Source organism: Mollisia scopiformis, assembly GCF_001500285.1.
Source record: "Mollisia scopiformis unplaced genomic scaffold LY89scaffold_4, whole genome shotgun sequence".
NCBI classification, from domain to species: Eukaryota; Fungi; Ascomycota; class Leotiomycetes; order Helotiales; family Mollisiaceae; genus Mollisia; species Mollisia scopiformis.
This window is the reverse complement of record NW_017263584.1, coordinates 126,060-153,896: the sequence shown is the minus strand read 5'-3', so window position 1 is coordinate 153,896 and position 27,837 is coordinate 126,060. Positions and strand designations below refer to the sequence as shown.

General features: G+C 47.4%; 10 protein-coding genes across 10 annotated transcripts; 6 read left to right on the top strand and 4 right to left on the bottom strand.

The window, feature by feature from the left end:
* Positions 1 to 459: 459 nt before the first annotated feature.
* On the top strand, positions 460 to 2,211 carry LY89DRAFT_767629 (cytochrome P450; the record flags this gene model as incomplete). The annotated part of the gene is made up of 4 exons (XM_018221762.1): positions 460 to 606; positions 656 to 1,535; positions 1,604 to 1,860; positions 1,918 to 2,211. 4 exons carry the CDS (start codon positions 460 to 462, stop codon positions 2,101 to 2,103), a joined length of 1,470 nt encoding a protein of 489 aa, XP_018075924.1. The 3' UTR covers positions 2,104 to 2,211.
* An 875-nt stretch (positions 2,212 to 3,086) lies between these two features.
* Positions 3,087 to 3,410, top strand: LY89DRAFT_729085 (uncharacterized protein; the record flags this gene model as incomplete). The annotated part of the gene is made up of 1 exon (XM_018219342.1): positions 3,087 to 3,410. One exon carries the CDS (start codon positions 3,087 to 3,089, stop codon positions 3,408 to 3,410), a length of 324 nt encoding a protein of 107 aa, XP_018075923.1.
* Positions 3,411 to 4,674: 1,264 nt separating this feature from the next.
* Positions 4,675 to 5,461, top strand: LY89DRAFT_664752 (uncharacterized protein; the record flags this gene model as incomplete). The annotated part of the gene is made up of 3 exons (XM_018212797.1): positions 4,675 to 4,873; positions 4,925 to 5,256; positions 5,315 to 5,461. The coding sequence occupies 3 exons, from the start codon at positions 4,675 to 4,677 to the stop codon at positions 5,459 to 5,461; spliced, it is 678 nt and encodes a 225-aa protein (XP_018075922.1).
* A 273-nt stretch (positions 5,462 to 5,734) lies between these two features.
* LY89DRAFT_637378 (uncharacterized protein) lies at positions 5,735 to 10,839 on the bottom strand. The gene is made up of 7 exons (XM_018211530.1): positions 10,718 to 10,839; positions 10,401 to 10,592; positions 10,110 to 10,322; positions 9,919 to 10,059; positions 8,192 to 9,869; positions 7,388 to 8,126; positions 5,735 to 7,341 (listed from the first exon to the last, which is right to left on the bottom strand). The coding sequence occupies exons 2-7, from the start codon at positions 10,484 to 10,486 to the stop codon at positions 5,951 to 5,953; spliced, it is 4,248 nt and encodes a 1,415-aa protein (XP_018075921.1). The 5' UTR covers positions 10,487 to 10,592; positions 10,718 to 10,839; the 3' UTR covers positions 5,735 to 5,950.
* Positions 10,840 to 11,913: 1,074 nt separating this feature from the next.
* LY89DRAFT_576264 (uncharacterized protein) lies at positions 11,914 to 14,255 on the top strand (the record flags this gene model as incomplete). The annotated part of the gene is made up of 2 exons (XM_018208835.1): positions 11,914 to 12,030; positions 12,075 to 14,255. 2 exons carry the CDS (start codon positions 11,914 to 11,916, stop codon positions 14,253 to 14,255), a joined length of 2,298 nt encoding a protein of 765 aa, XP_018075920.1.
* A 1,370-nt stretch (positions 14,256 to 15,625) lies between these two features.
* On the top strand, positions 15,626 to 17,379 carry LY89DRAFT_637374 (putative cytochrome P450 monooxygenase; the record flags this gene model as incomplete). The annotated part of the gene is made up of 5 exons (XM_018211529.1): positions 15,626 to 16,029; positions 16,081 to 16,291; positions 16,339 to 16,532; positions 16,578 to 16,828; positions 16,943 to 17,379. The coding sequence occupies exons 1-5, from the start codon at positions 15,650 to 15,652 to the stop codon at positions 17,374 to 17,376; spliced, it is 1,470 nt and encodes a 489-aa protein (XP_018075919.1). The 5' UTR covers positions 15,626 to 15,649.
* A 2,160-nt stretch (positions 17,380 to 19,539) lies between these two features.
* On the bottom strand, positions 19,540 to 19,692 carry LY89DRAFT_545882 (uncharacterized protein; the record flags this gene model as incomplete). Its single annotated transcript, XM_018208239.1, has 1 exon — positions 19,540 to 19,692. A coding segment is annotated over one exon (153 nt), but the record flags the coding sequence as incomplete, so codon positions are not given.
* Positions 19,693 to 20,755: 1,063 nt separating this feature from the next.
* On the top strand, positions 20,756 to 22,490 carry LY89DRAFT_777980 (SET domain-containing protein; the record flags this gene model as incomplete). Its single annotated transcript, XM_018222175.1, has 3 exons — positions 20,756 to 21,026; positions 21,130 to 21,434; positions 21,484 to 22,490. 3 exons carry the CDS (start codon positions 20,756 to 20,758, stop codon positions 22,423 to 22,425), a joined length of 1,518 nt encoding a protein of 505 aa, XP_018075917.1. The 3' UTR covers positions 22,426 to 22,490.
* Positions 22,481 to 24,198, bottom strand: LY89DRAFT_777979 (SET domain-containing protein; the record flags this gene model as incomplete). The annotated part of the gene is made up of 3 exons (XM_018222174.1): positions 22,481 to 23,436; positions 23,495 to 23,800; positions 23,941 to 24,198. 3 exons carry the CDS (start codon positions 24,196 to 24,198, stop codon positions 22,519 to 22,521), a joined length of 1,482 nt encoding a protein of 493 aa, XP_018075916.1. The 3' UTR covers positions 22,481 to 22,518.
* A 426-nt stretch (positions 24,199 to 24,624) lies between these two features.
* On the bottom strand, positions 24,625 to 27,704 carry LY89DRAFT_377887 (S-adenosyl-L-methionine-dependent methyltransferase). Its single transcript, XM_018207104.1, has 3 exons — positions 25,927 to 27,704; positions 25,392 to 25,860; positions 24,625 to 25,337 (listed from the first exon to the last, which is right to left on the bottom strand). Exons 1-3 carry the CDS (start codon positions 27,605 to 27,607, stop codon positions 24,911 to 24,913), a joined length of 2,577 nt encoding a protein of 858 aa, XP_018075915.1. The 5' UTR covers positions 27,608 to 27,704; the 3' UTR covers positions 24,625 to 24,910.
* Positions 27,705 to 27,837: the final 133 nt, after the last annotated feature.

The window sequence follows — 27,837 nt, the reverse complement described above, 5'->3', positions numbered from 1 at the left end:
ATTTCCATCTGATATCTGATACCCACAAACGCGATAGTTGTTCAGATGTCTGGACACCAAGGCAGTGGAACGAGCCTCCCGCACCCATCTGTCGGTGTCCAAGAGCCGGCAATCCATGATAGATATTTTGGAGCGGTGGACTTTTTGATATACATCTCTCGTCAGCGTTCCTAGAAAAACATAGATGCAATTTCAGTAGCCGAAACTCCAACTACACGTTCAGACTTTCGTCAGTTCTCCTCGAATACAGTCAAGTCACACTTTTCAATCTGACTAATTCTTCTTTCTTGTGATTCATCGTCGCTACTCCAATCAGTCGTCATGTCTCTTCTTGCCTATATATCCAACAGCTCCTCGAGTCAACTCAACCTTTTGACTCAATGCCAAAGTGGAAAACAATATCCTCTATCCGCTGATATGTTACACCTACACTTTTCACCAAATATCTGTATTAATAAGATGTGGCTACATTACTATCTTGAAATTACGGCAGGAATAATCTGTCTCGTATCTGCCCTGGTTTGGCGCTCTCGAAAATTTGGCGACTTTCCGTTGGTGGGTAAGAGTAACGACATACATGAGGCGTTGAAAGAGGGAACGAAAAAGGTAAGATACAGTGCATCCTAGGTTTAACCAACACTCTAATCTTCCCAAGTATCCCACCAAAGCCTTTGCAATACGAACATCTCCACCACTAGTCATACTTCCAATATCCATGATCGATGAAGTCAAATCACTACCCGAGAGCAAAGTCTCTGCAGCAAGAGAGCTCTTCAGACGAGCAGCAGGCCACTACAGCAAGATGGGCACAAACTCAGTAGCTGCGATCAAAGCTCTTCGCAATGATCTCACTCGAAAGACAACAACGATCCCAACACTCATCGAAGAAACCGATTTTGCCTTTTCGAACACACTGGAAAAGTACGACGAATGGACGCCAGTCAGAGTTTTTCCCAACATCAACCGCGTGGTATCTATGGTGAGCGGCAGAATGTTTTTGGGAAAGCAGCTATCACGACAGGAGGAATGGATATCCATCTCAACGCAATGGTCCAGTGACGTCTTCGCTCTCCTTCGACGAACACAACGATACCCAAGCTGGCTACGTCCATACATCACTCCATATTTATCTCAGACGAAGAAAGTACTCGAGCAGAGAAGACGAGCGAAGAAGTTCTTGGGCCCGTCTTTTGAAGAGCAGCTTAGCGCCAAGAGAGAAGGTTTGCCTTCGCCAGGAGAAGAATCGCTTGCGACGTGGATGATGAAGTATTTGACTCCGAGGCATATGCAAGTCGAGAGTCTGGTCCGACATCAGCTTGGAATTTCGTGGGCTTCGGTTCATACTAGTACATTGGCATTGACGCAGATCATCTATGATCTTGCTGCGAGGCCGGAATATCTGCAACCGTTACGAGATGAGTTGGAGGGGCTAATGAGGGGCTGTGATCGCGAATTGACTCATGCGGACCTCAATAAATTGATGAAGATGGAGAGTTTCATGAAAGAGAGTTTGAGAATAAATCCTTCCACTGTTGGTAAGTAAGCCTTTCCCACTCATAAAAGTATTCACCTTCAGTACAGGAAGCTAATCAATGTCATACAGTGTCCCCGTTACGTCTCACAGTCGAACCTGTAACATTATCAACAGGCCAAACAATCCCAGCCGGAATCCCATTCGGTTTCTACAGCTACTCAATCAACCAATCCAAAGCCTTGTACCACTCGCCAGGACCAGAAGTCTTCGACGGCTTCCGCTTCTTCAACATGCGCCAGAAAGAGGGAGAAGAACACAAGCACCAATTCGGCGCAACCGGTCCGTCGGAAAGTTTTGACTTTGGTCACGGAATTCACGCTTGTCCTGTACGTGCCTCATTGTTAACGATCAGTGCTTATGGGCAAATTTCTGACGTCGCATAGGGACGCTTTTTCGCATGTACAGAAATCAAACTCCTTCTTGCTTATATTCTCCGCAATTATGATCTCAAACTCAGAGATGGCGAGGCAAGACCTCCTAATACGCTCGATGAGATATGGTTCATTGCAGACCAAACGGCTGAAGTGCTTTTCAGAAGCAGAGATTCTGACATGTGTTTCCAAGCCTAGGGGTTTGAAAGTTGTAGGAACAAGCTAGGAGCTTGCAGACATATTTTCAGAGCTTTGGCCTTGGTGCCTGTAAACTTTCTGTGTATTATTGGGTTATTGATCTGGGCGGCGTCGTGCGCTGGACTTTTTGGTAGCGGTATTGCTTAATGGGTTTGTCATTAGAACTGGTTGTACGATGATGCAGCTTTAGACTACGAATCAATACCTGGCACTGATAGAATGAGATTCATCTTGCTCGCTTAGCTCGGAAAGGGGGGATGGTATGCAATGGACACGGACATGGATATGTGTGAGATGAATACCAGCTTCCAGAACACTATCTTGTACTCCGTCATTGGAGACACGTTTGATTTTGTTGGAGTCTTTCAAGCTGCTCACTTCCTGTCTCTTGCGGTGCACAGCATTGAAGGTCACGTGTACACCCTGTGACATCACAAAGGCATCTTCAGCATCCAACTCTTCATAATTTCTTCTCCCTGTCCTCGATTTACAATCCAACATCGAATCCGACGATCGATTTCATATATCGTACTCGCCTACATAGCTTACGCACATACCATTAACCAACATTCACCAACATGTTGCAGTCGCACATCTTCAGCCCCACCACTGGGCGCGGGGTTGCTTACGGCCGCGTCCTCCGCGATCCACGTACACCAACCCTCTGACAAACCGCAGGCTGCGCAAAGTCGACCTATTCAGGGAAAGACGTAACTTTATTTTTATGCTTGAAGATGCAGAGATTCGTGGCTGGGGTGTTGGAGAAACGGCCGTGTTGCGCAAGTGGTGACATCGCGATAGTTCGCTGGGCAGGGAGAGGTTGAGGATATATATACTTGGGAAGTTTCCTTTGAGTTGATCCTTTGCATCCATCAAGCACAAACAAGCAGATTCCTTCAAAGCAATCACCAGTACTGGCAATCACGAACTTCGAACATTTACCCTGCATACTCCGCCTCAAGTTATATCTCCAAAACTTCACCATGTGTTGCCGCAACAATATCTCCTACCGCAACGGCACCAGCCACATCCAACGCCGACCAACACTCCTCAGACAACTCGCAGAGCATCTGATTTCCAAACGACAAGCGAAGAAAGCTCTCGCGAGAAGTTCTCTGATCGAGACATCATCTGCAAATCAATTTCTGTTTGAGAGTGAGAGGCCATTAGCAGGAGGTCAGAGAGTGATTCATGGGACCTTTGGAGTTCCGAGATGGGTGGATGAGCAGGAGGAGACGAGGATGACGGTTTCGAAGATTGATTGGGAGAATGGGGATGTTGGTGAGCTGCCTCCGTATCGGGCTTGAGGCTGAGAAAGAAAGGATGGGGAGGAATGAGATTTCGTTTAGTTGATCTGTGTATCTTGATTATTCTGGATGGGTTTTTATCCTGTTCCGCTTTTTCGAGTTGTGTCACACGAAACATTTACTTACTTGCTTTCGAACTGCATTCTTCTCTTTCCTATCCTTATTTGGTGCTTCTTCATCACTCGAATATCTGGCGCCTCTGATTCAAACTCATTTCCGGATTTATTTTCCTTTGCTGTCATTTAAATAGTTTTTTCGTATCTCAAGGCTTCTTATATCTTGTTCGCTAGAGTATCATTTTTTGCGCAGTTATATTTCGTAAAAAGAGGAGTTCTGTCATCCAATGCATCTGTTAGAGACGAGAAAACGTGCGAGTAGCTATGGAGAGGAAGAAGCTTGCAATATTTGCGAACCTTTCACAGAGCGAGACTATCCAGGTTATCATTACAATTGCTAGTGGTAACAATTTCATTGGGAAAGAAAAGTCTTAGTACCAGTTCACGCGTTTTGCGCATTTCGCGCCATTTGCGCCAGATGCGCATGTTGCGAGCATGTTGCTGATTTACCTTAGTGGCGTGACCTTTCAAATCTCGGGCTCTCCATGGGCTATGGAGTTCTCACAGCCAGTGGACAGCCTATGCTCGGAACATGTTCCGCTAAGGCAACTAGAGATTCCAGGGCAAGACGCTATACTTTTAGCGATCCGCCCCTGAAAAAGAATGTATTTCCATGGCAATCCTTCTTTCAACATCACCACCACATCTTTTAACTCAAAAGAAAGTATAGACTCCTTCAGACATCGTCATCACCATAATATCTTGGTAATCAACCTCATCGGCGCACTCACGACCGATACCCGACCTATTCGCACGAACTCGGACGAGCTCGCACAAAAGCAAGACAGATCTCTCACCAGCCACACCCAGCCCACGACCTCACCACCAATCACAGGGCAAGCGTTCCTGCATTTGCTGACTGGATGTTGGATTTGAGATCATTCTGATTCCGGAATGCGACACCCTGCGATTTGATGAGTATTTGATTTCACAACATGCATGAGGATGACAGTTCGCGGCGGCACGGCCGACAGAGTGATGTAGTGTCTTGAAGATGGAATACTCGAGTACATAAGTGAAGATATCGGCACTGCAGTTTGGAGTATCAATCATCTTCGAATAACAGCAACAAAGTTTATTTCCACCTCAAATCCCCCAACCTTACTCAATCCCTCTCGACGACAGTACTTCAATACTCAGCATCAACAATGAACTCCTCCATGATGGACACCAATATGAACAGCAGCATGGGCAATAACATGAGCCCCAACATGGACACCAACATGAACATGGACACAAACATGAGCATGAACAACACCATGGAACCAAAAATGGGCATGGACGCCCAATCTCCCATCCAAAAATACCAATCCCTCCTTTCAACCAACAAATTCGTCTTCCTCGTCTGTCCGTCTCCCCCTTCCCCTCTCCTCCCCCACCCTCTAACACCCCCCTCAGTCTTCCGCGGCCACTGGTGTCCCTTCTGCATGGGCTACCTCCGCACCCTCACCGCGCTCTCCCCCTCAATCACCGCCGCCGGCGGCGCCGTCCTGATCGTCACCGCAGAACCATCCTCCTTCCTGCCCTCGACGCGCGAGAAGACCAGCTACACCGGCGACGCGATCTCCGACACCAAGAACGAGCTCGCGACGCATTTGCGCGCAAAGGGACTGCTTGATGTGGCGATCACGGAGAAGAAGGGGTATGAGCACGGGATGGCGCAGCCGGCGATTTTGGTGCAGAGTAAAGAGGGGGAGGTGTTGGAGAAGTGGGCTATTGTTCCTAGTGCTGTAAGTTTTCTTCTCTTTTGAGGTTTGTGACGAGAGAGCAAAGACTGACATGTAATAGATGAATCTTGGTGGTGCGAAGGATAGGCCGGAGTTGGAGCAGGTGTGGGAGAATGTGCAAGCGAAGATGGCGGGGAAGATGAAGGTGCATTCCAGCTATAAGAAGATTGGTGCTTTGAGTTTCTTGTGGAAGAAGATCTTTGGTTGAGTTTGAAGTATGAATGGAGGCGGAAAGAAACGCAAGGGAATTCATTTTGTGATCGGGGAGTACTGATACCACTTATGCTCTGCGGTTGCATTGTTTTGTTAGCATTTAGAGCTTAATACTTTGGGTTTGAATTTGTTCATAATTGTTCTGAGTATATACCATAGCGTCTATCATTTGAAAGAGTACCAGCTCCTATCTCTTTCAATCCTAGTTCACCAGTCCGATATTCACATTGAGATCGTGCGTCAAATTGAGTATTTTATGCAAATCTATGCTCACAATGTTTTTTCTCTATCCTTACACACGTTCTCAGCCACAAATGGCAGCAAAAAGCTCAGCTCTATAATATGTACACAATACATGTACAGCTCAGCGCGCCCGAGGTATCATTCCATCTCATCATCACCCCAACGCCATGAAATGCAACGAAGATCCCCCGACGCCTCAAAAATGCAAAAGACGCCTGCTATGCCAGAAATAAAAAAGCAATCACTGTGTCTCTTGCCTCCCCCTGTTCGCCATCCAGTTGTCAATCATTTTACCTACCTCAGAGAACGCCACCGGTTTGATCATGAAAAGATCGACCCCAACACGCATAGCTTCCGCTTGATCTTCCATACTGCTCCGACCTGTGAAAGCAATGACCAAGGCTGATTTTCTCGCAGGCACGCTTCCTCCACTTCCCTCTTCCGATTTGGGTGGCGGTGAACTCTTTTCACCTTCGGTCTCAACCGCTTTCCTACGCCTAGACTCTTCAATCGCGCGAATCTGGCTGGTGGCGCCGAATCCATCAAGGACCGGCATAGTGATATCCATGAAGATGATATCGTATCCCTCCGGTCTAGCTTGTACTTGCTTCACAGCTTCTAGACCATTCTGTGCCTGGTGCACTATCTCGAAGTTGCGCCGATTGATGTAGGTACTGAGAAGTTTCATGTTGATATGATTATCGTCAACCAGCAGGAATGTTGGAGATTCGACCTTTGCCACTGACTTCTGCAACTTGGCGGTTACGTTTTTCATCTTCGAGAGCGTGGTCGAAGCGGCTTGACTGCTCGAAGCAGCAGAAGGGTTCAGAGATCCTTTGGTAGCAGGCATAGTGGAGCCATGAGACATCTCGGGCTTATCATTAAGTTCTGGTAAAGACTGTGGGAACGGAAACTCAGCGTTCTTTTCGACTATTGCACTTGGGGTGGGTGATTCGATAGCTTTTCGTGCATTCTCACTGTCTGCGGACATTCGAGTGTTATCCAAGACCTCACCTCCTCGCGGGCTAACCATTAGAGAGTCAAACGTAGAGCTGAGGTCGCGATCGACGTTTTCCGGAGAATGGGAGAGCGAAGAATCAATGCCCGGAGTCATACTCGGTGGGACACCGTCAAGACAGGCGGTGATTGCCTTTGCGAGCTTCAAAGGGCCAACCGGCTTAGCCACGTAGCTAACGTTGCATTTCGAGCCCTCAAGATGTGGTGTATGATCGAATCTGGTATCATGGGCACAAAGAACAACAATCGCTGGATTGATCTTTTGTTTTGGAATGTGCGCAACTAAAGACTCAAGGTCGCTAGGCTTGCTTTCGTTGCAGACGATGACATTGGTCTTTTGACCCAGAGGGACAATTTTCATGCCATACCACTTGACCAAGCAACTTGTTATTGCAGCCTTGAGAACTCTGTACATGTCTTGCAGAATAGCATCTTTAGTATCATTGTCAAAGCCATACAGCGATGCTTTCTGGCCAATGACTCGGGACCGCAGCTCCGTAATGGTATGATCTGTTTCATGTGTAGCCGTGATGAGAGATTTATTTGTGCTGGCCGAACTGCTAGAGTCGGTGGTTGTAGGCATTTCCCGGAGCATTGGCAAAGTAACTTGAACCCCTGTGTACTCATTAGCTGACACCTTCAAACCGTCGGATTAACTTACGTGTCCCGCGCCCAACTTCACTGTCGATTTTGATGTCACCTTCAAGCAAAGAGACTATTTTTCTGACGATGGACAAGCCAAGTCCAGTACCACTAGACAATGAATTCTCTTGCGCAAAAGGTGTGAAGAGCTTCGACCGAAGAAATTCGGCAGAGATACCCTTACCAGTATCGGCCACGGTCAGTGTGATCATTGACCTGGGCATGGATTCATTAGATGATGTATTGGATGGTGTTGATGGCGCAGTATCGAGATCTGCTATCTCAACAGCTTCGAGCTTAATGTAGACATAGCCATGCGACGTGTACTTCAAAGCATTGCCGAGCAGATTCATAACCAGACGTCGGAAAGCTCCAGGTTGTGTGTGGTACCGATAGTTCTGCATGTCGACGTCAAGGATGACCACCACTCCTAGATAATTGTATCGTTGAGGACCAAGCATTTCATCTAAAGACGATTTTTTCGTAGCATCAGACATCTTGTCTCGACTACCCGGCACCATGTCGAAGCTTTCAGCAGTGGTATGCTGGAAAATATGGCCACTAAAAACGCTGTCAACGACCTCTTCGCAAAGTATTGAGATATCAATGGTCTGATAGAGGTTGAGCATAGGGAGATCGGATTGGCGAAGTGAAAGAGAACCCATATTAGAGCCATGTCTTGGTCGTCGATCAGCTCGCTTACTTCGACGCCAATTCTTCTCGAAGTGGTTGATTTTAGAATAGTCCAGGATGTGATTCTTGGATAAAGTTAGCTAGGGGAAAGGCGCTCGTTCACAAATGAGTCGCAAATTCATAAACTTACAATAGTGTCAAGCAAAGTCCTACCACAACTATCGATGGTGTTTACCAGACCCTTTGCCCAGCCGGTGGTATCCTCAGCCAAGAACTCTGCGCTCGCGAGAATGCCATGAAGCGGTGAACGCAATTCGTGTGAAATACTTCCAATGAAGTCACTCTTCTTCTGGTCTGCAATCTCTGTATCTATTCGAGCCCATTCTGCCATGACCGAATTACCAAATGCAGTCAGGAAAGAAAGTTCATTCTGTTTGGACAGAATACGAGTAGGCTCAGTTGACCAAACAAAACAGCCACTCAGCCATCGAGAACGTGAAGCATCCCATAGAGGGACAAAAAGCAGTTGTCGAACACCAGGAAATTGCCTGGAGAGGAATAACGCATCTGACTTTGTCCGTTTGCTTCGAGCTTTGCGCCTGTGTGCGTCCTTGCTCCTCTGGAGAGGGTCCAGAGATAAAGGTTTCACGGGCTCTTCCTCGGACGAGGAAGAGACTGCTCCATCGGTGTCGAAGGTCCATAGTTTACCTCGTGGGTAGCGGCGTAATAGAACGTGTAACGATTTTTCGACAAAGGGAATGAATGATTGGGGGCCAGGAAGAGGATCCCCGTGGATAGAAGAAGCTTCTGGAGTGGAGAATCCAAGGATTTCTACCAATTTCTGATTGTCGATGGTGCTTCTCGAGAAACCACCATCGCCAAGACCTGGTGAGGTGGTTCGTGGGGATAGCATGGGTGTAAGAGGGCTCTGTTTTGCTTCTGCATCCGAACCAATCTCGTTAGAAGAATGTAAATCGTCGCCACTCGCATGACTGTCTGGTGCACTATCAGGAAAACTATCATCTTGCGCGGACGAACCACCTGCAGAGGCTCGTTTCATGTTGCTGCTGAAGCCGGTTTGTGCATCGTAGAATACAGCACCTCCATCGACTTCGAATGCCTCACGAATCAGGTTTGCGGAGCGAGAAAATAGCATCTTCATGGAAGTTGTCTCCGAAAGATCATCACCAGGACTCGAAGTTTTGTCATACGTATCGTTCGGAGACAGTATCTTCGTACTTGGTGCCGTAAAAGAAGTCGATTGAGACATCTCTTCAATGTCAGGACGTGGACCTGGCGACTGGAAGACCTCGTGTGTTTCTTGAATGATATGCTCCGTTTTTGCTAAGGCAGCAGAATACTCCTTTTCTTTCTGTTCGATACTGTGGATGGAGCCAACAGCAGACGTGTATGATCCAACAGTTGAGCCCTTGGATCTGGTTCGCACTGAAGATTCTGTCTCAAACTGACCTACGACTTTCGCTCCTTCTGTGTCGTCTGCATCTGTTTCGGCTTCTGCAAGTTCTGCACGACCCTCCACAAAGGATGCAAGCCCGCGACTCATCTTCATTCCTCGTCGATGCTGCTCTACTTCTCGGACCATTTCCATGTGACGCATGATGGTACCCGCCATGGTGCCCATGAAATGGATTTTGTCCTCTGATAGCCCTTTGCCAACTCTGTCGTCCACAACGAACAAGCTACCAATTGGTATCCCACGCTTTGTGATCAAGGGCACGCCGGCATAGAATCTCAAGAAGGGTGGACCGGTGACAAAAGGGAGCGTGTTGAATCGTTCATCCTTGCTTAGGTCGTCGACAATAAAGCACGGGTAGTTCCCAGGCTTTGCAGGTGTGACTGCTATTGTTCTTTGAGTTGTATTAGCATGCGATAGCTGAGAACCAATACGATGCATACCTCTCGCATAGGCGTCCAGGCTTTGTCACTGTGGCACAGCCCATCCATATGCCGTCTCCAGGAGCATAGTTATTATTATCCAGCAGATCAACTGTCTTGGTGCTTTCTGCAAGAAAATATTGGGTATCCGAATCAATGACACTGCAAAAGAATCAGCGTGATCATTTATTATTCCCATAGTTTCTTCATACCTAAGCATGGCCCTCTGGGCTCCAGTTCTCCATGTTGTTAATTGGCAGAAGGCAGTCAGTGCTGTGTCTGGTGAGGAGATTTTGGAAGAGGTGACATCCGAGTTTATATTTATATCTGATTGTTCTTCTGCTGCATCCGAAGGCAAGCCGCTTCCCGGCGGTGGGACAGGAAAACATGTGTCTTGGTTGATGGGAGCACTGGGCTGATAATATCTGCACACATAATGGTCAGTACGCGCGGAACTATGGTCTTGGGTAAATGGTCTAGCATGATATACAATCAGTACATACTTGTATAGTTCCCTAGCACGCGCGTTATCCGTCACCCCCTCAATATGGGACATGGCCATCTCTACTGTGCTTGCGACAGGTGCCATTGCCCCAGATGTTGGCCTTTTGTTGTCTGCCAACTAGACTATCGATTCACGGCCAACCCTTCAAAGGCCACAGGAGGAAAGAGGAGTTAGAAACAGGAAATAGAGTCTGCATTGATAGCATTGGATCAGTATCAAGAAATAGTGAGAATACAAGGCGGGGAAGTTGGAGATTGAGAAAGTCAAAATGAATTTATCAAGTTTCTCAGAGGGATCCTGCACCAGGGGACTCACCAAATACGCCCGCATTACACCAGTAGGAGGTCCCTTGTGCAGCTAATAGACAAGCGCCTATTGGCAGACGAGTAAGAGAGTCAAATGGCTGTAGTCTCAGAAGGATGCGATTGTTGTCGGTGGTGGAAGTCTTTCTGTTCAGGGTCCGGTTTGTTAGGCGGAGGTATCTTCAAGGAAAGAACGCCATGTACGTCAGAAGGCCGAACCGAGGAGGACCCTGGTGAAAACCGAGTGGACTTGAAAAAAGCAAATCTGGGACATCTGACATTGACCTTTTGCAAACTCTGTTCCTGAAGACTTCGAGTTCAAAGGCTGAGAGAATGTATCACAACACAACGAGGAAAAGCCCAAAAGAGGAAATTTGACAATCTATGGGAAAGAGAAATTCACATAGAGATTTCAAGATTTCTCCCCTGTGGCTATCTCCGAGTGGCGCCCTATCCTGTGCAGCAATTGCCAGCCACTGGAGACTGCAAATAAAGCTGCAAGATCTACAACTCAGGTCTAGACCTTGGAACCTATCGTGCCAACTCGTCGAATAAATGAGGTTTCTTGAAGATCTATCGCTATTTCTCGAGTTTCCAGCCACCGACTTTTCCTACGCATCGCTTTGAGTATTGAGAGCGTCCCTCGTAGTCAGCTTTATGATATTGACTATATTATTCTCTCTGCTTCGCAGGGTTTGATCTGCTTCGCTCTGAGTAGGTTCAGGTACCAGATGGCGAAAAATATTCGGTGCTGGGTCGGCGGGAGACGATTTGACCTGACTCGAGCTTGAAGCGGACCGGCGCTGCTGCTAAACATCGTCAAAAGGTTCGAGACCTTCTAGAAGCCTGGAAGCCCCCCGGATAAGAAATGTACCCCGTCATGCCTTGGATCATCGACACCTCGGAGAAAAGGCATGATTACCCAAGTTCTGTGAGGCATCACTGCGTGAAGTTCTAGATCTCCTCCGGGACTAGCCCCCTTATCTCCGCAGTCAGCAGTGCCCATGTTGATCGCCTCAGCACGACGACTTCAATTGCTCCGTCAAGTCTTCAATCCATACGGCGCATTCATCTCGGACATCTGATCTATCCAAATACATCCTTACCCATCGTGTCCGCGGATGCCGGTCGTCTATTGCTTACTAAAAACTATTTTGCTGCTTCTATAACACTGACGCAACTTCATTGAGCATATGCGACGACAGCATCATGGAGACTATTGCAGAAGCAAAGTCTCGTCCGAGACCCACCAGTCCGGTCAAGCCACCCCGGAAAAGGAAGAGAATAGTGATCTCCTGTACGGAATGTCACCGACGCAAACAAAAGGTACATCCAGAGGACAGATGTTGAAACCCGGCTGACATCCGAAGTGCGATCGAGCTTCTCCATGCTCTAATTGCGTTGCTAGAAATAAACAATCCCTCTGCCACTACGAGAACGAATCCGCCAGGAAAGCACAATTGTTGGAAGAGAGTAATGCGGCGTCCTCAGATGATGGCGGATCATTTGGCATCATCAAACCAGCAGAATCGGACGAAGCAGCGCAAGTCACAGCATTTGGCTATGCTAAGTCCAATGGAAACAACAATACCACTCTCGGAATATTCAAGAAGCTTGAAACCCACGATGTAGAATCTCCTTCCCTAACGTCGACGTTCTTATCCACTGTACCAGATCAGACAGGGCTGAAGGAGAAGTATAAGAGCTTGATAAGACAGTTGCCTTCTAAACCATACATCGAGAAGCTGGTGGCTACCTTCTTTCGAGAGGTTAATTGGCAATACTATCCTCTAGATGAAGGTACATTTCGAGATAACCTAAAGAGTTGGCACAACCTCTCCTTCTCGACTCTCAACAAAGGCCCCCTCGAGCTTCCTCCGGACTTACAGTTTTTTCCCGGCTTGCTCTTTCAAATACTCGCCCTAGCTCTGCAATACCAACCTCCTGACTATGATCCAAGTCTCGATTCCCTGAAGTATGCCGCAGCGATGTCCTTTGACGACTTAGCAAGCGACTATAGCGATTCCGGTTGCCAAATACTCTGTTTGCTCGGGAAAAGAAACACAACATTGGTTACAGTACAAGCTGGATTTTTGCGGACTGCATACTTGAAAAATGGCGGTATGATTACGGAGAGTTGGCATTCCCTATCCCAGACTATACGTGATGGGCAAGAGATTGGACTACACAAAGCAAATAGCGGTCACAGGCGCAAGGGCGATGAGAAGCCAGAGGACATATTGGAGAGCCTTTGGGCGGAGCAATCGCGAAGACGGCTCTGGCTGGTACTATCTCTGTGGGACATACATATGGCAATTGTTCTTGGACGACCAACCACTGTTGACTGCAGAGACGGAAAGCCAGCATTCCCTATCGATGCGCCTATTCCCAAGAATCGGAGAGAAGTAGCACCAGCTCCGAGATCAGAATCCGACCCTCCCACATCTCTAACAATGCTTCTTTGGTCTGCAGAATTGTCTGCCCCACTCTGGGACATTTTCAATCTCGAGAAAGAAGATCCGAACCAGAATAACTTTACCAAGGTCGAGACAATGCACAGATTAATCAAGCAGATTTCCTTACATTGCCCTCCTTACTTCAGAGCGACAAACCCAGATACAACCTTCGATTCGCATCCAGACTGCTATTGGCTTCCTCGTTGTCGACCCCTCTTCCAAAACTCCGCAGCATTCACAATCATGGCTCTACATCGTCCCTACATCTTCACCAACGCTGCGAGTCGAACAGCGGCATTGCGAGCAGGGCTCGACATTCTGCGTGCCCAACGAATGTTCTTTTCTTTCCTCAACGTAGCACAGTACAAGATGCATTCCCTGGTCCTGAACACCTTTGATGCCGTCGTTCTCGCCGCTGCGATCTACATCCTCCATCCTGCAGAAAATAGAGAAGACTTGGATGATACACTTCAACACTTCGACTGGGCTATGGAACGCTTCCAAGTCATCAGCACACGCAATAGTATGGCAGGCGGGGCACTCAATGTCCTCAAAGCGATAAACGTTCGCCTGAAGAAGGCCCTTGCGAAGCCTCAGCAGCAATACTCTTCAACGAGCTCAACAGCTTCCTCGAATCCATCGCCCGCGTTACCTACCCCCGATTCCTCCACCCACACCAAACAGGAGTACCCCACCCCAACCTCCCACCATCCCTCCATATCAAGTGCCTCAACCACTTCAACAAGCCAGAGCAATGGCACAGCAAACACACAATACACCCTTCCCACAATCTCTAACCTCACAGAGGCCACACCAGCGCTGACCACAGCCGCACCAACATCATGGGAGGCCTTCTCCAACACGATGCCAATGGCACCGAGCTTCGATTTCAGCTCCATGGCACCTCTCCAACCCATGCACGACCTTCTCTACAACGACCTAGGAACAGTGGACGGAAACAGCGTAATCGACCCCAACCTACCCGTCAGCGGCGCATTGGATGGCGGATGGAGTGCGCCTGGAGGACAGTGGCAGTTCGAGGGAGACTTTGGCAACGATAGTTTTTGGGGTTTCATGAATAGTTATATAACCTAATATTCTTATGGGAATATGGATTTTGGTTGGAGTTTTAGGGGAATGGGGGATTGGTGCAACATCAAATTCATCATTTGATGGGAAAAGTATATGGTAATCACATACGAGTACAAAAGGAAGAGCAGTATGAATATCAAGGCTGTATCTACCACGGTGAATGTTCCACAGCTTTTGAGCACAAAGTTTCATTGTGCTCCTAAGTGATTTTGTTACTTTGCCATGAGTGTGGCATCCAATCGACAGGCTGATACATACTACCAAGAAGATCTGGTTGATCCTGAGATCCCACTTGTATGCTGTATGGCTGTCTGCCTTCTCCGTTGGTTCTCTGTGGGGAATCTCCGATTGGACTCGTAATCCGAGTATGTTGTGCAACCAACCCGCGTGGAGGAAGGATCCTGTACTACCAGCTTTGCCCTGTGAGGGGTAGTTGGTAGGGAAGAACTAATTGCTTATCTTTAAGTCTGGGCTTTACGAACATCCTGGATTCAATTGTTGGTTCTTGATGGAACCTCGGTCTATTACTGCTCCTTCGTATCTACCTACCAATCATTCATGCAACTAGCAAGTGGATTAGTATGGAGAGTGAGGTTCAAGCAATAGCTCTGAAAGAGCTTCCCGCGTGCGCGCCTGAAGCGCCTCTGTATTTGAGGATGTTGGCATATCAAATCTATTCAATAGCTCCAACACCTCTCTATCTAGCACACGTGGAGCTTCACTATCTACTGAGCCGCGCGTTGCCATACCTGTGTCTTGACAGAGCCAATCTTGGTTCATTGCTGACCATCTTCGAAGCGGTCCTTGCTGCGAGTTGGAGGCGAGTGTTCAGTAACCTCTTTCTTCGTAGAGCTTGTCCAACGGTGTGTTTGTGATTATATTTGTTTATGTTCTGGAGCAGTCCTTGGGCTCGAAGCGAAGGGCCGATGGGCCATGCTCGAGTCTTCATTGGAGTTGCGCGAAGTTATGGCGCACGAATGAAGGTCGCTTAGAACCAGTGGAAGGGAGACTATACTCTTTTAATAAGTGTTTCCTCTTCTTTTAGATGGCTGCAGTAGACTTTTCGACTGCAGTTTGTTCTTGGTTGTGCGGTTCGGATTGTAAAGGGTCAAGTGCTAAGGCAGAAATTGGTGTTGTTCCGAAAAGCGGACGGTTCCTCTCCAGCTTCGCTCTTTGCACTTGCCCTTTACTGATTCGAGTCACACCACCATAAGTTATCTATCAATTCAATGTCTGTTTAGGGAAAGAATGAACCTACACTAGAATGTGGCACGTATAGTGTCCCATTTCTTCCTCCCTCCGAACCCTCTTCTTCTGTCAAGATTCCCAACGTTCTTCTCAACTACCTCTCATTCTGCACTTCTCCTCTATAACCGTTCCTATCCTACACTTCCACCATGTCGTCGTACTTGATCCTTACCCTGACTGCCCTTGTCATCTTTCTGGGAACATTTTCGGTCTACAGATTGTACCTGCATCCAAATTCCAAGTTTCCGGGTCCAAAGCTATGGGCAATCTCTCGTGTGCCTATGGCTTACAACCTTGCTCGTGGCCGACTTCCATACCGGATTGCTGAACTCCACGACAAGTATGGTCCGGTTGTCCGTGTCGCTCCCAACGATCTTTCATTCATCACCGCCGAGGCCTGGAACGATATCTATGGCAAGCCTGTTGGCAGGCCTCAACTTGCCAAAGATCCCGTGGCCTTCCTTCGCAACCCGAATGATTACGCTGACCTCCTTTTCGAACCCGATCCTACTGAGCATGGCCGAATGCGGTATGTGAATCTATTGTGTTTTGCTCTTATTTCACTAACAAGCATCTGCAGTCGCAATTTCTCCCATGCGTTCTCAGAGAAAAGCTTGCGAGACCAGGAACCCATCATCGGTTCCAACATCGAGAAAATGGTCACTCGAATTCGCGAGGTCTGCAAAGACCCTATTGATATCACAGCATGGCTCAACTATGTTACCTTTGATATCATTGGTGACTTGACATTTGGTGATAATTTCCAGTGCCTTGACAGTGGTAACTTACATGTACGTCCTTACTTGGAACTTCGTATGCACAAGGCTAACATTCGTAGCCTTGGGTTTCCAATCTCTTTACCTGGGTGGCTACTATAGGCGTGCTCGGTATGTTTCAGTCAGTGTTGCCAGTAGCCCACCTATTGTTGCGGATGGCTCCCAAGAGTATGAGGGACTCGGAGAAATACCACAGAGCTATGACAAAAGAAAGATTGGACAAGCGCCTCGCCAACCCAAATCCTCGTCCTGATTTGTATGTTCCTCCCTCACAAATTCGACAATATGCTGACTGTCAAAGTATGTCTGCGGTTCAGAGGTTCGTCGATCGTCCTTATGGCCTTACCTACATGGAGGTGTTCCAAACCTGCTCCATCTTCATGGTTGGGGGTTCTGAGACAACTGCCACAACACTCACTGGAATGGTATATTACATCCTTCGAACGCCTCGTGTCTACAACTTGCTTGTCGAGGAGCTTCGATCAACATTCAAGGATAGCTCTGAGATCAACATGGCCAACAGCGGAAAGTTAAATTACACCATTGCAGTTGGTATTTCAAGATCTTTCTTGTGTTTAAAAACATATTAGGAAAGCTTTCGTCATGAGATGTTGACCTATGTGCTCTTCCAATTTTCTGTCCAAGCATGTACTGATATGATAATAGTAAATGAAGGCATGCGCATCCTCCATCCTCTTCCAGGCAATCTCCGTCGCGTCACTCCTCCCGAAGGCTGGGTTGTCGCAGGCTGGAAAGTCCCTGGCAATACACTCGTCGCCGTTGACTCGTACGCCGCGTACCATTCCCGATCCAACTTTCACAACCCGAAGGAATTTGTCCCCGAACGCTGGATGTCCGATCCCCCGGCGCCGTACAAGAATGATAAGCTAAAAGTCTTGCAACCTTTCTCTGTTGGCCCTAGGAACTGCATTGGCAAGAATTTGGCGTTGATGGAGATGAGACTCATCCTTGCGAAAATCTTCTTCAACTTCGATGTAGAGATTATGCCGGAGAGTGTCGGCTATGTTGAAGGACTGAAGGTCTATACATTCATCAAGCGTCCACCATTCATGATTAAGATGACTCCTGTTGCTGTCTGAAGGGTAGTGATGTTGACTTTCAGAGGATTTTGGAAGAGTTTCTGGGCATCATTATACTAGCTTTTGCTGTCGAATAGCCGAGATATGGATTAATTTGGGATGTTTTTGATGCTGAGATATTGGCTGGAGTAATGCGATGGTCGAGACATTGTTAAATAGAGACCTTCAATGCATTCAAGTATTGGCATCTCCGTATAAGTATGAGGTATTGCAATGGTGACTGTGCTGCGCCAGCATGACCATGCCTGGACTCGACTCATCATCGCTTCAAGACTTTTCTCACCGACCAGGTCTGGAGGCCCCTCATCAAAGCTCTTACTTTACTCCACGGAGTCCATGGTTTGATTGATTTCTTCGGACGCTGCAGACACAGAACACACGGAAATGAAAGCTTCGTTACATACAAGTGCATCACCCAGAAGAGCATGTAGAGCCAATTCGACAGCTGCAAATGAAATTCATTACGATCAACACAGTCAAAGAATCGGATTTTGTAATCAGTCAATATAAGAAATCAGTCTCTTCCAATCTTGCTAGCTCACATAGAACTTTCCCCCCCTTCCTCAAAGAAGTTCCTCATCCCCAACACCCTCAATACCAGCCCACTTCAGAAGCTTCTTCATAGCAACCAGGAACTTCTCCTTCTGTTCCTTACTCTCGGACAACGGGATGTATGCTGCACCTTCTGGATAAATGCCATCCTTGCGAGACCAAGCTAGAAGTTCTCCTTGGATCTCAGCAAACATAGCACGCTCCAATTTGGCAATCGTCGAGTCCTCACCAAAGATCTTGGCTGTGTCAACAACTAGCTGATAACGAAGGTGGTTCCAGATGTCTGGAACTAGGACCCCAACTCTTCTGGGCAGAGGTTCCATCGGCGTGACAAAAGAGAGCTTGGCTTGAAGAGAAGTCAAGATGTGGAACAAGCTGTTCAAGTGATGTGCAGGAGGAAACCGAGATTTCTGTGCAGGCTCGATGAGGTAATAGTTCTTGAACGTAGCCTTGAGTGAATCTGCTGTTTTCCGTTGCACTAGACTCCATTTCATTAAGTGCCGATAGAGAGACCGACACGGAACAGTGTTATATCCGAAACCAGCTGCTTCAAATGCTGCGATGTCTCTCAAAAGAGTTGCGAAAAACTTTTTATCCGACATTGGAAGGAGGTTGTTCTCGTACTTCTCTAGTTGCTCTCTTAGGGCGCCTTTTGGCTCAGAGGATGGCGAGATACAGAGTCGGCATCCACATGCGATATTGTAGTATGATCTCAGCCTGTCTCGGCGTGTCTCTCCGTTTATCTCCAGTCTCCCGAGACGAGATTCGGTGAGTTCCACTCCAGGTTGAATATCTGTCAGAGCTCTGACTCTTAGCTCAGGACCTTCGAAGACAAAGTAGCAGTTGCCTTCACAGGAATGTGCGATCAGCGAGACAAAAGGATCAAGCCAGACTCCACGGCGGGCTTCAAGCGGCTCTATTTGAGGATCCATGTTCTGGTTCACGACATTAATATACGGTTGGTACACATCTCTGGCGTTTTGTAAGACCTATACGGCGTGAGCACATACATAGACTAATGATTGGTAAGATTTGAGCAAATTAGGCTTACTAGACACGTAACATCAAGTAAGATGTTCTGGGAGAGTTCCGCCATGAAGACAGACCCCAACGGCTCTACCAAACTCTCCACGAACAAGCTCATATCTTCGTGTTGCAGCTTTGCAGCTTTGCTTGTTTCTCGAGTGGAAGCCTGTTCACCTCAGCCCAATCCTCGCTTGATATTCCACCACTCTGCCAGAGACGTAACATCCTGACTATGAGTCGGAACTGGCTGTTGCTCTGGAGGACTTCCTTGTCATCTTCATTTCCCGAGGCTCTGATCGTATTGTACATAGTACACTCTGATTTATGATGGTTCCTCCACGCTGCTTTTTGGCACTCCTTGGTGCAATAGTAGACGACCTTGCAGGAGGCACACGTGGCAAAGCCGACCTTGTGTGGGGCCTTTTCAGGTTTCTTTCTATCTCGAATTGTTTGCACGGCAATTGTATCGATGAAGCAGTTATCGCAAGTCGTTTTCAGGTCGTCAGCTTGTCCCAAGATCTAGATTCCTTTTAGTTGGAGAAACCGAAAGAGTGTGATGTGGGTTTGTACTGTGCCTGCAGCAGCAAGCAATGGTCGCTTGATGCTGAATATCAGATCTCCTTCTTCGACAGCTTTGGTCATAAATAAGCCCTTTCCGCTGCCAAGCATGGAATCTTGGATCAGAAGAGACTCGCTACCGCGGTTGACTCGACTTGGGATCCGGATTGCAGAATCGAGAGCAGCTTCTGCAAGTGGAGACACTTTGACACCAGAGAGCTGATTAATTACGGTGTGGTTCGCAGAGTCTGCATCATCAACTCGATCGCGGGCTGATGAGCTAGTTGTCGGGATAGGCTTCTCTGAATCGTCAGGTAAGGGCTTCGTGGAAGCCATTTTGAATGGATAGTTGTTAAAGGGGAACGAAAGATACGGACGAGCAGGCAACTGGGTTAACTCTGTCATGATATACCATTCGTAGGACAAGAGAAGAAACGAGAAGTAATAGGCTGTATTGTGTCCTTTCTGTATTCTCGCCAAATGACGCATTGCCTTTGAACAACCGTGAATACATGATTGAAAGGCTAGCTCACATAAAGCAACGACACAATGTCTGTGATTTCATTGAACATCTGACTTCCGATCAAGTTGATAGAACAATCCAGAGACGGTAGATAAATGATGATATATAGCTCGTTCCTTTCAATCGTGAATTTAATCCTTTTTGACACCAGATGAGCAGGTCAAGAAAAGCTATCTTGGAAGAAAGAGGAGTGAGAAGACGAAACAGGAATTCTTTGCGATATATTTAGGGAAGAAGGAAGATAGAATTAGGGAAGACCCAGTGAAACAAAGTGCGGATAGCCGTACCCATGAAAGCGCGCATACAAGAACAGAAACAGCAAAAGCTGGGGGGGAAGAAAGTTTTTTTTGAGCAAAGGATGCAGATCTCCGGGCACTGCCCTTGCCGGATCACGCTTGAGAAGAGTGATCATCTTTCGATTTGACAGTATGATCAAGATCTGGCTCGAAAAGGGCCTTAGATACTTTCTGAATTGGCATCTCGAGATTCTTCTCCGAGGGTTGAGACATTGGTAAGTAGCGGCTGACGCTAAACCCAATGAAGACTTGCACTACATCTCAAAATTGCCGTGTCCTCTTTTGTGACAGACCAGTCTCAGCTCAACAACTGTTATCAAATTTTGCTCTAAAGAAAGTTGCTAATCCAGAGAACATTACGCTGCCCTGAGTAACGGCTCTTTTCCAATACAATCAGGTGAGGACCAAGGCTCACGAGCCAAGTATGTCGAGTCCGCCATTTACAAGCATCCCAGATCGCGCAACATGTCAAGCATCCATCAAAGTGGGACTGTCGTCTATCAAAGGTGCTGGGAGAGGAGTCTTTGCTCTAGAAGACATCCCGGCTGGCGGCCCAATATTCAGCATCCAGGAGCCACTTCTCAATATTGTCGATGACGATGTTCAGTCGCTCTCACATACTTGCGATAATTGCTTTGCTGCCCAAGTCGATGAGTTATGGACCGTGGATAATACAAGTATCGAGTTCAAGCCTTGTGAAGGATGCAAAATACTACATTATTGCAGTGAAGTAGATCACACCTATCCCACCTGCATGAATTATAATTGCTAACTTCCCCCGGACTTGTCGAACCAAAGCTTGGTCTCATCACCACCGATATGAATGCAAAACATATCAAGAAATCATCAATAATGCCGATCCAGCAGCGATTTCAATGCTCACTAAGCTCCACTTACGCTCAATCATACGAATCTTGGAGTTACACAAACATCACCAAATATCAGAGGAGCAATGGGCCGAGTTCCTATTCCTGAGTACTGGAAGGAGATCAAAGATGAAGAAGCCAGATTTTGTGTCTTTGGCAAATGCTGTTGCCAAGATAGCAAAATCATTCACGATGACCGAGCTGAGTCTGAACAAGATCATTGATTTGCTTTGTATAGTAAGTTGAATGATTAAAGTGTTTCGTGTCACAAAGCTGATGATTCTAGTTTCATAACAATCAACTGGTCATCGGTTTACCTCTGCTTCGTGGAGAGCGGAGCTACGACCCCAAGAAATACTCCGTCATATCAGGTGGCATCATCTTGGACCCTCTCGCAGCCATGATGAATCATTCCTGCTCGGCGAATACACGATGGTACTCAAACGGCAAAGAGTTGAGGATCAGAGCAAGGATGGACATCAAGATTGGCGATGAATTAACCATATGCTACGACCCTACGGAAGACTACACGCTTCGACGAAGTCACTTGAAAGACTACGGCATCAACTGCGATTGCCCCATATGTCACTTTGGCGATACTGGCCCCACCGGTCCTTTCCGAAGAAAGATGCTGCATCTGGCACATTCTAATCTAAAACGAAAAACACTCGACATGGAGGACCTCGAGATTGCCATAGAAGACATGAGGCAACATCAGATGGGCTATGGAATTTATCCGATGCGCGATATACATCAACAAGCTTACCTGGCATACTTCAGTAAAGGCAAAACCTCTGAGTGCCTGAAACTGGCTCTGAAGATATATTACCAGGTCGAGCCTGTGATCAAGCCACCCATCTACGAAGATTATCGACTATGCACTTTGTACACTATCATATCTCTCTTGAATCCACCTCCGCCAGGTACCACAAACCTCGATGAACTTCCGCTAGTTGTCTTGATGCTCATACCAAATATCTTTCTGTACCTACGAGACAAGCTTGCTCGTGATACCGAGAAATGTTATGGCGCAGACTCCATAGTAGCTAAGTTTGAGAGAAACTTCTTTGTGCAGGCTTCAGATCCCTTAAAAGAGGATATGAGTGGCAGTCTGAAGTACAGTCCTCTAGATAAAAGTGTTGAAGGAAGGAAAGAGCTTGTCAAGAGCATGAATGAGCTGTTGGAATGGGCTGGCATGGATTCATTGAATGAGAAAGACTTGACTTGATATTTGCTGGCCTTTTTAGCAGAAATCCCACGTCCTTGCTAAGTTCCGCCAACGCCGTATCTAAACGTATAGTACATCATGAATAGAAGCAACCTAGGAGGTTGACAAAGACTCGTGTTTCGATGCCCACGTGAGAAGTAGAGTAATTGATCGCCGAAAAATCTCCTTCTCCTCTGCCTCGTCGCCTTGCTCCACACCCTCTTCCTCCATATTTCGCTTCAACTCCCACTTTGCCAATGCCGAGTCCTCTCCATAGCACATTTGTACCTCATACAACAATAGCCGACGGTAATACGGGTATAGGCTTTTAATCCAAACTACCAGGTTGCCTGCGCCGCTTCCACAACGACCATGGTACACTGAGCCAACAAAGGACACCAGTAACCTCAAGGTCTGAACTCTCTCGCAAAGGAAAGCTTTCGGACGCTCCTGATCATCGACCGAATACCTGAGTCTTAGCAGAACCTGCAGAACTCCCCATTCTTGATCGGCAGCTCTAAGTGAGTCGTGAAGCTTTACCAGCAGGAGTCTCATTGGCCAAGCGCCCCAAGTGTTGCCGTCGCACCACACATCGCTGATCAAAGTACGGAGTATCCTGCACTGTGCTGTCGGCCTGATGTACTTCCATTTTTGCTCATCCAGTGCCTCCTTAATTGCCTCTCTCAGTTGTCCAGTCGGTTCAATGACACCTTTCGAGCAGCGCTGGCAGGTACAATGAATTCCCCATGAGGCCAATGATATCGTCCGATCTACGTAAGCGCCTCTTGGAATGTAGGATATAGTCACTTCCTCCCCGGCAACCATATCTCGCTCTGCCCGAACTTGGAGTTCTCTGCCATTGAAAACCCAGTATGAGTTTGGCATGCAGGAATGGTTGATCATGGAGTAGTACGGATCAACACATGCACCAAGCGAAATTGCTTCCACTTTTTTCGCGTACGGTTCATCTCCTTCGAGTTCCTCCGTGGTCAAGATTCTCGGGGTATCTATCTCACAATCATTGTTTCCTACCTGTTAGTAAATAAAGTCAGCATCGGTCTTCGGCAAATCTATGGTGGAGGGAACTGACAGCTTGGATCCAACGTCTGAGCTTACTAGGCGACATATGGGTAAGTCCGGTCGCGTAGAGTCTCTCAATTGTAAACTCAATCCATGCATCCGTGGCTTCTTCGCCTTGAGCTAAATCGAAAAACAGTTTGAAGTCTTCTTCAGGAATCGTCCCCATTTTCTTGAGAGCAAATAGTCTGGTGATAAGTCGGAAGCGTCTTTCAAACTGTGGATTTAAGGAGTTTATCTCTGGTTCGGTTTGGGCTATCTTGCGGTAAGCGGCACATTCGATTTTGTGGTGAGTCTTCCAAGCATTTGCTTTGCATGTCTAATATACTGTTAGCTAGCTGTCCAGATCATAGAACCTGTCCAAACTCCTCTAACTTGATATTGCACTCTTGGAGGAAAGGGATCCCAAGACACACCGGGCTCCACTCGAAGATCGATCCACAACAAAGACGAACTCACCTCAGAACAGTAATAAACAACTTTGCACTTGCACTCCAGAAAAGGCTCCGTCTTCTCTGGATTGTTGGTGCCCAATACTCCATTGTATGCAAAGCATTCATCACAAGTCTTCCGCAGATTCTTCCCATCAACAACGCACAGCCAAGGTCTCGGGACATTGAAAACGAGTTCACCAGCGTAGACAAGTTCTGTGAGGAAGAGACCGCGTCCAGCAAGTGGAATAATGGATGTCCCAATGACAGATTTGTTGACTGCCATCTTGGAGACAGACTCTGTTTTTTGCTTTGATGGTTTGGCACCCATTGACGCATTGAGGTTGTGTTGTTGTGTCGAGGTGTTGTTAGATCGAGGAGATAGTTTCTGAGTCTTAGCATAGGTCGGAGGTAAACAATCTGGACCTCCGTCCTTTCGATTTTATTTTACAGAAGGCGGCTGAAGCCTTCTGCGCGAGACTAGATCGTTTGCCTTAGCAGTGGAGCAAGACAAGGTAAGTCTTGCTTTGCAAAGGGGCAAGCGCAGCCGCTTAGACGAGGCTATCCACAGCCAGCTATTATCTTATTATCACAACCAAGTGTCTCCTGATGCCCCCTGACGTAGGCTTCAGGTAGTCACTCCGAAACCGGCAATGTGTTGGTGCAAGTTGGTGGAAGGCATATCTACATTAATTTTTGATTTGTTGAAAGGCTATTCGACATCTGAAAAGGCTTGAATTGCTGAAAAGGCTTGAATGACTGAAAAGGATTGAATGACTATCGATCAAAAAACTGAATGATGCAAGAGCCTGTATCGTTCAGTATTGCTTCCTGTTATTCTTCCCTTTCAATCCGTTGCCTGCTGCCCAGCAGCCCAGCAGCCCAGCAATACATGCGGAGATTCTGTACTTACTGAAAGGCTCCCCAGGCCTTTAAATCATACCTCGAAACTCCAACCATTTTGGAAACAAGCACAAACCACTGAACCCATACCGCTTTTAATCTAGGACATGGACTTGTCGAACAACTCCGTCTGTCTTCTCGAGGTGTTTAACGATCTCTCGAAACAGAATATTGGCAACCAATGGCGGCACGGCGTTTCCGATCTGCTTCCTAATTGCTCCTCCATAAAACACGTGAGTATGAGGGAAACACTGCAAACTAGCAAGCTCACGGCAGGTGAAGTTCCTTAAGCCACTAGGGTGGCCTCTTCCTCCTCCGTTGCAAGTGATACACGTGACGATTCCCGAAGCATCCCAAGGCGCCTTTAAAGTTCCTCTGGCTAGCATGTCATTGACATCGTGATTTGCAGCATGCCGGGGGATATCTGCAAGAACAGATTCGACACTTGTATATGGCTTCAGACCACTTCCAGGATGATCGGAATGGGTATATCGAGGGAACTTGGGAAGTGTCTCACCAGGGCTAGGAAGGTTAGCAGGGTCTGAGGGAAAGCTTAGGAGAAGGGACAATACATACCCAGCAGCAAAAATGACGAGACGACGACGTCTTTGAGCGAGACCCAATCGTTGAAGTTCAACAAGTCGCCAGCTAACGGAGTAGCCATGGAAGGTAAACATCTGAATCAGGGAGTTGAAAGCCTGACTGAACTTCGGATGTAAAATACCAAAAGTTTGCTCAAGGGTTATGATACGAGGTCGAGCTTTCTTGATCAGCTCCTCGCAGGCAAACAACGAGCTGAAGTTCTGTTCGTCGTTCTTTCCAGGCACAACATGTACTGGTGACCAGACTTGACATGGCGGAGACAGATGGAGTATGTCGACTAGAAGTTGCTTCAGGTCGTCAGGCAGTGCAACGAAGTCCCAAGACCACATCTCGAAGTGTTTAGCGTGTGGAAAGTTCTTCCGCCAAGTTTGGCTAGAATTACTATCCACGTCAAGACCCCAAATTACTTGGAGACCTGCTAAAGCTGCCCCTCTTGTAGTGCCTCCAGCGCCACAGACTGTTTAATATTACTCACGTAACAGAGGCACAGGAACGCAATTAAACTTACAAGTATCTCCGTACGTGTACCTCTGGCTTTGAGTATCCGAATCCAACCTCAATCCAGAAGCTAGACGTCCACCAATCACACCTATAGAGCCCTTACCATGGCGATTGTTGCGAGGCTTCGCGGACGAAGACTGGGCCTTGGACGAGGAACTAGGTTCATGTCTACGTCGGTCTTGCGAGTAATTGAGGTGCTTTTGGTGATTTTCTTGGAAATGTTGAAAAAGCACTTCCACTTCTGGAAAGCTGTCTCCACATATTGGACAGAACTCAAGTGCAGCGAGTTTTCCTCCTTGAAATGATTGCTTACGGTGTTCCGAAAGACCTGAACGGCGATGGTTGGTGGTTCCCTCTTTCACACCAGAACCTCCAAGTACCGTTTCTCCTCGCCACAGGTATCTGGTCACCGTTGGGTCGAGATGATATCCTTCGGAACACTCAGCCTCGGTCAGAGTCTCGATTCGTGTCTCCTGTATGTTCAGAGGGTACGTGAGAACTCTCAAACGTTCTGCTCGATTGGCATACTGAGTAGTGTGCTTCCATCGAACAACAAGACGGTCGTGCTCTCGAGCCCACTTCTCATTCACGGCTTGATCATTCGAAATGGGATCAAAGGGTTGAGGGGCAGGGTAGAGATAATTGGTTCGAATGAGCTCCCGAACACGAACGACATGGTCAAGCCCAATGTCCACTCTGGACTGTTCTTCAGCGGGGCGAGGATCGTCCATCTCGACCTCATAAACGAAGGAGAGCTCATTTAAAGCACGACGGAATTGACCTTTGAAGCTCGAGCATCTCTTCAATTGCCAACCTCGTAGCTTGAAGACATCGGTCTTCAAGTTTTTCAACACATCAGCGATCAAAAGGAAGTGTCCGCCTTGGAGTTCCACTGTCTTGCCAGCCTTCAAAGTGGAATCGCCGCAGCGCACAGAATCGACCTTGATCCAGGGGAGTGCAACCGGAACATTTCTCGCTGGGATGTTTCGTCTCGGTTGTGAAATCGGACGGTTGGCTTGGATTTCAGCGTTATTGATTTCTTCCTCAAGTTCTTCTTCCAAAGCGTCGATATCGATCAAAACTTTCCCGTCCTCAATCTTCTGCTGCTGATGTTCATGCATGTACTGCTGGATATCAAGGTCAAATGCTTGACGACTTGAAGTATGACGATCTGTTCTGTCAAGATCACGCTCGGAACCACGCTCGGAACCGGAGCCGATCTCACCCGGGACAATCTCCTTGGAATTTGAGGAACGTTGTCTCTTGCGAGTGTTGAAGCCACCATTCACTTCAAGAGTACTTGGACCGCCCTTGAGATGCTCGAAGGCAGTTGACACCTTGTCACGACCAATGAGCGACGAAAAGTTATGGGAGTCGAGAGCGTAAGGTCTCGATCGTTGGGTTCCGATTTCTCTCTCGCGACGTACTCGCTTCACCTTTTTCTCACCATCGTGATAAAAGCCATACTCGTTGGTAGAGCGGTCTTCGACTTCGCTTTCGTCTTTCAATGTGCATGATGAAGCTGAAGAGGCGGGAGATGGGTGCCGAGAAATGCTTGGAGGCGGCTTTGAGGGAAGATCTGTGAAGACTTGATCAACTTTGAAGGATAAAGGGCAGTAAAGGGTAGATATACCTGAAGCTCGAAGCTCCAATTCATCCTTGTTGTTCAACTCGTAGTGAAACCTCATTGTGGCGGTGACCGAGAGTCTTGAGAAGAAGACTCCAGTCGTTGATGTGGTTGTTGTAGATGGAGAGGCCGAGTAAAAAGTAAAGTGGATAGGTAGCAAGAGAAGAGCTAGTGAGATGGTGTTAGCGAATGAAGTGAATTTTAAACAATTGAGCCAGGTCAGGAAGAAGGAACGAAAAAGAGCGCCAAGACTTACCAACCGTGACAGTGCTTTTCCAAGTCCAAGTAAGT

Excerpts from the sequence above, each read along its gene's own strand:
- LY89DRAFT_637378 (XM_018211530.1), bottom strand. The coding sequence starts at position 10,486 with ATGGCACCTGTCGCAAGCACAGTAGAGATGGCCATGTCCCATATTGAG. Across the intron at positions 10,323-10,400 it reads CGTGCTAGGGAACTATACAA|ATATTATCAGCCCAGTGCTC; the intron begins GTATGTACTGAT and ends TTATGTGTGCAG. Across the intron at positions 10,060-10,109 it reads GCCCAGAGGGCCATGCTTAG|TGTCATTGATTCGGATACCC; the intron begins GTATGAAGAAAC and ends ATTCTTTTGCAG.
- LY89DRAFT_377887 (XM_018207104.1), bottom strand. The coding sequence starts at position 27,607 with ATGAGGTTTCACTACGAGTTGAACAACAAGGATGAATTGGAGCTTCGA. Across the intron at positions 25,861-25,926 it reads GTACACGTACGGAGATACTT|GCACTACAAGAGGGGCAGCT; the intron begins GTAAGTTTAATT and ends GTGGCGCTGGAG. Across the intron at positions 25,338-25,391 it reads CTCGTCATTTTTGCTGCTGG|CCCTGGTGAGACACTTCCCA; the intron begins GTATGTATTGTC and ends TAACCTTCCTAG.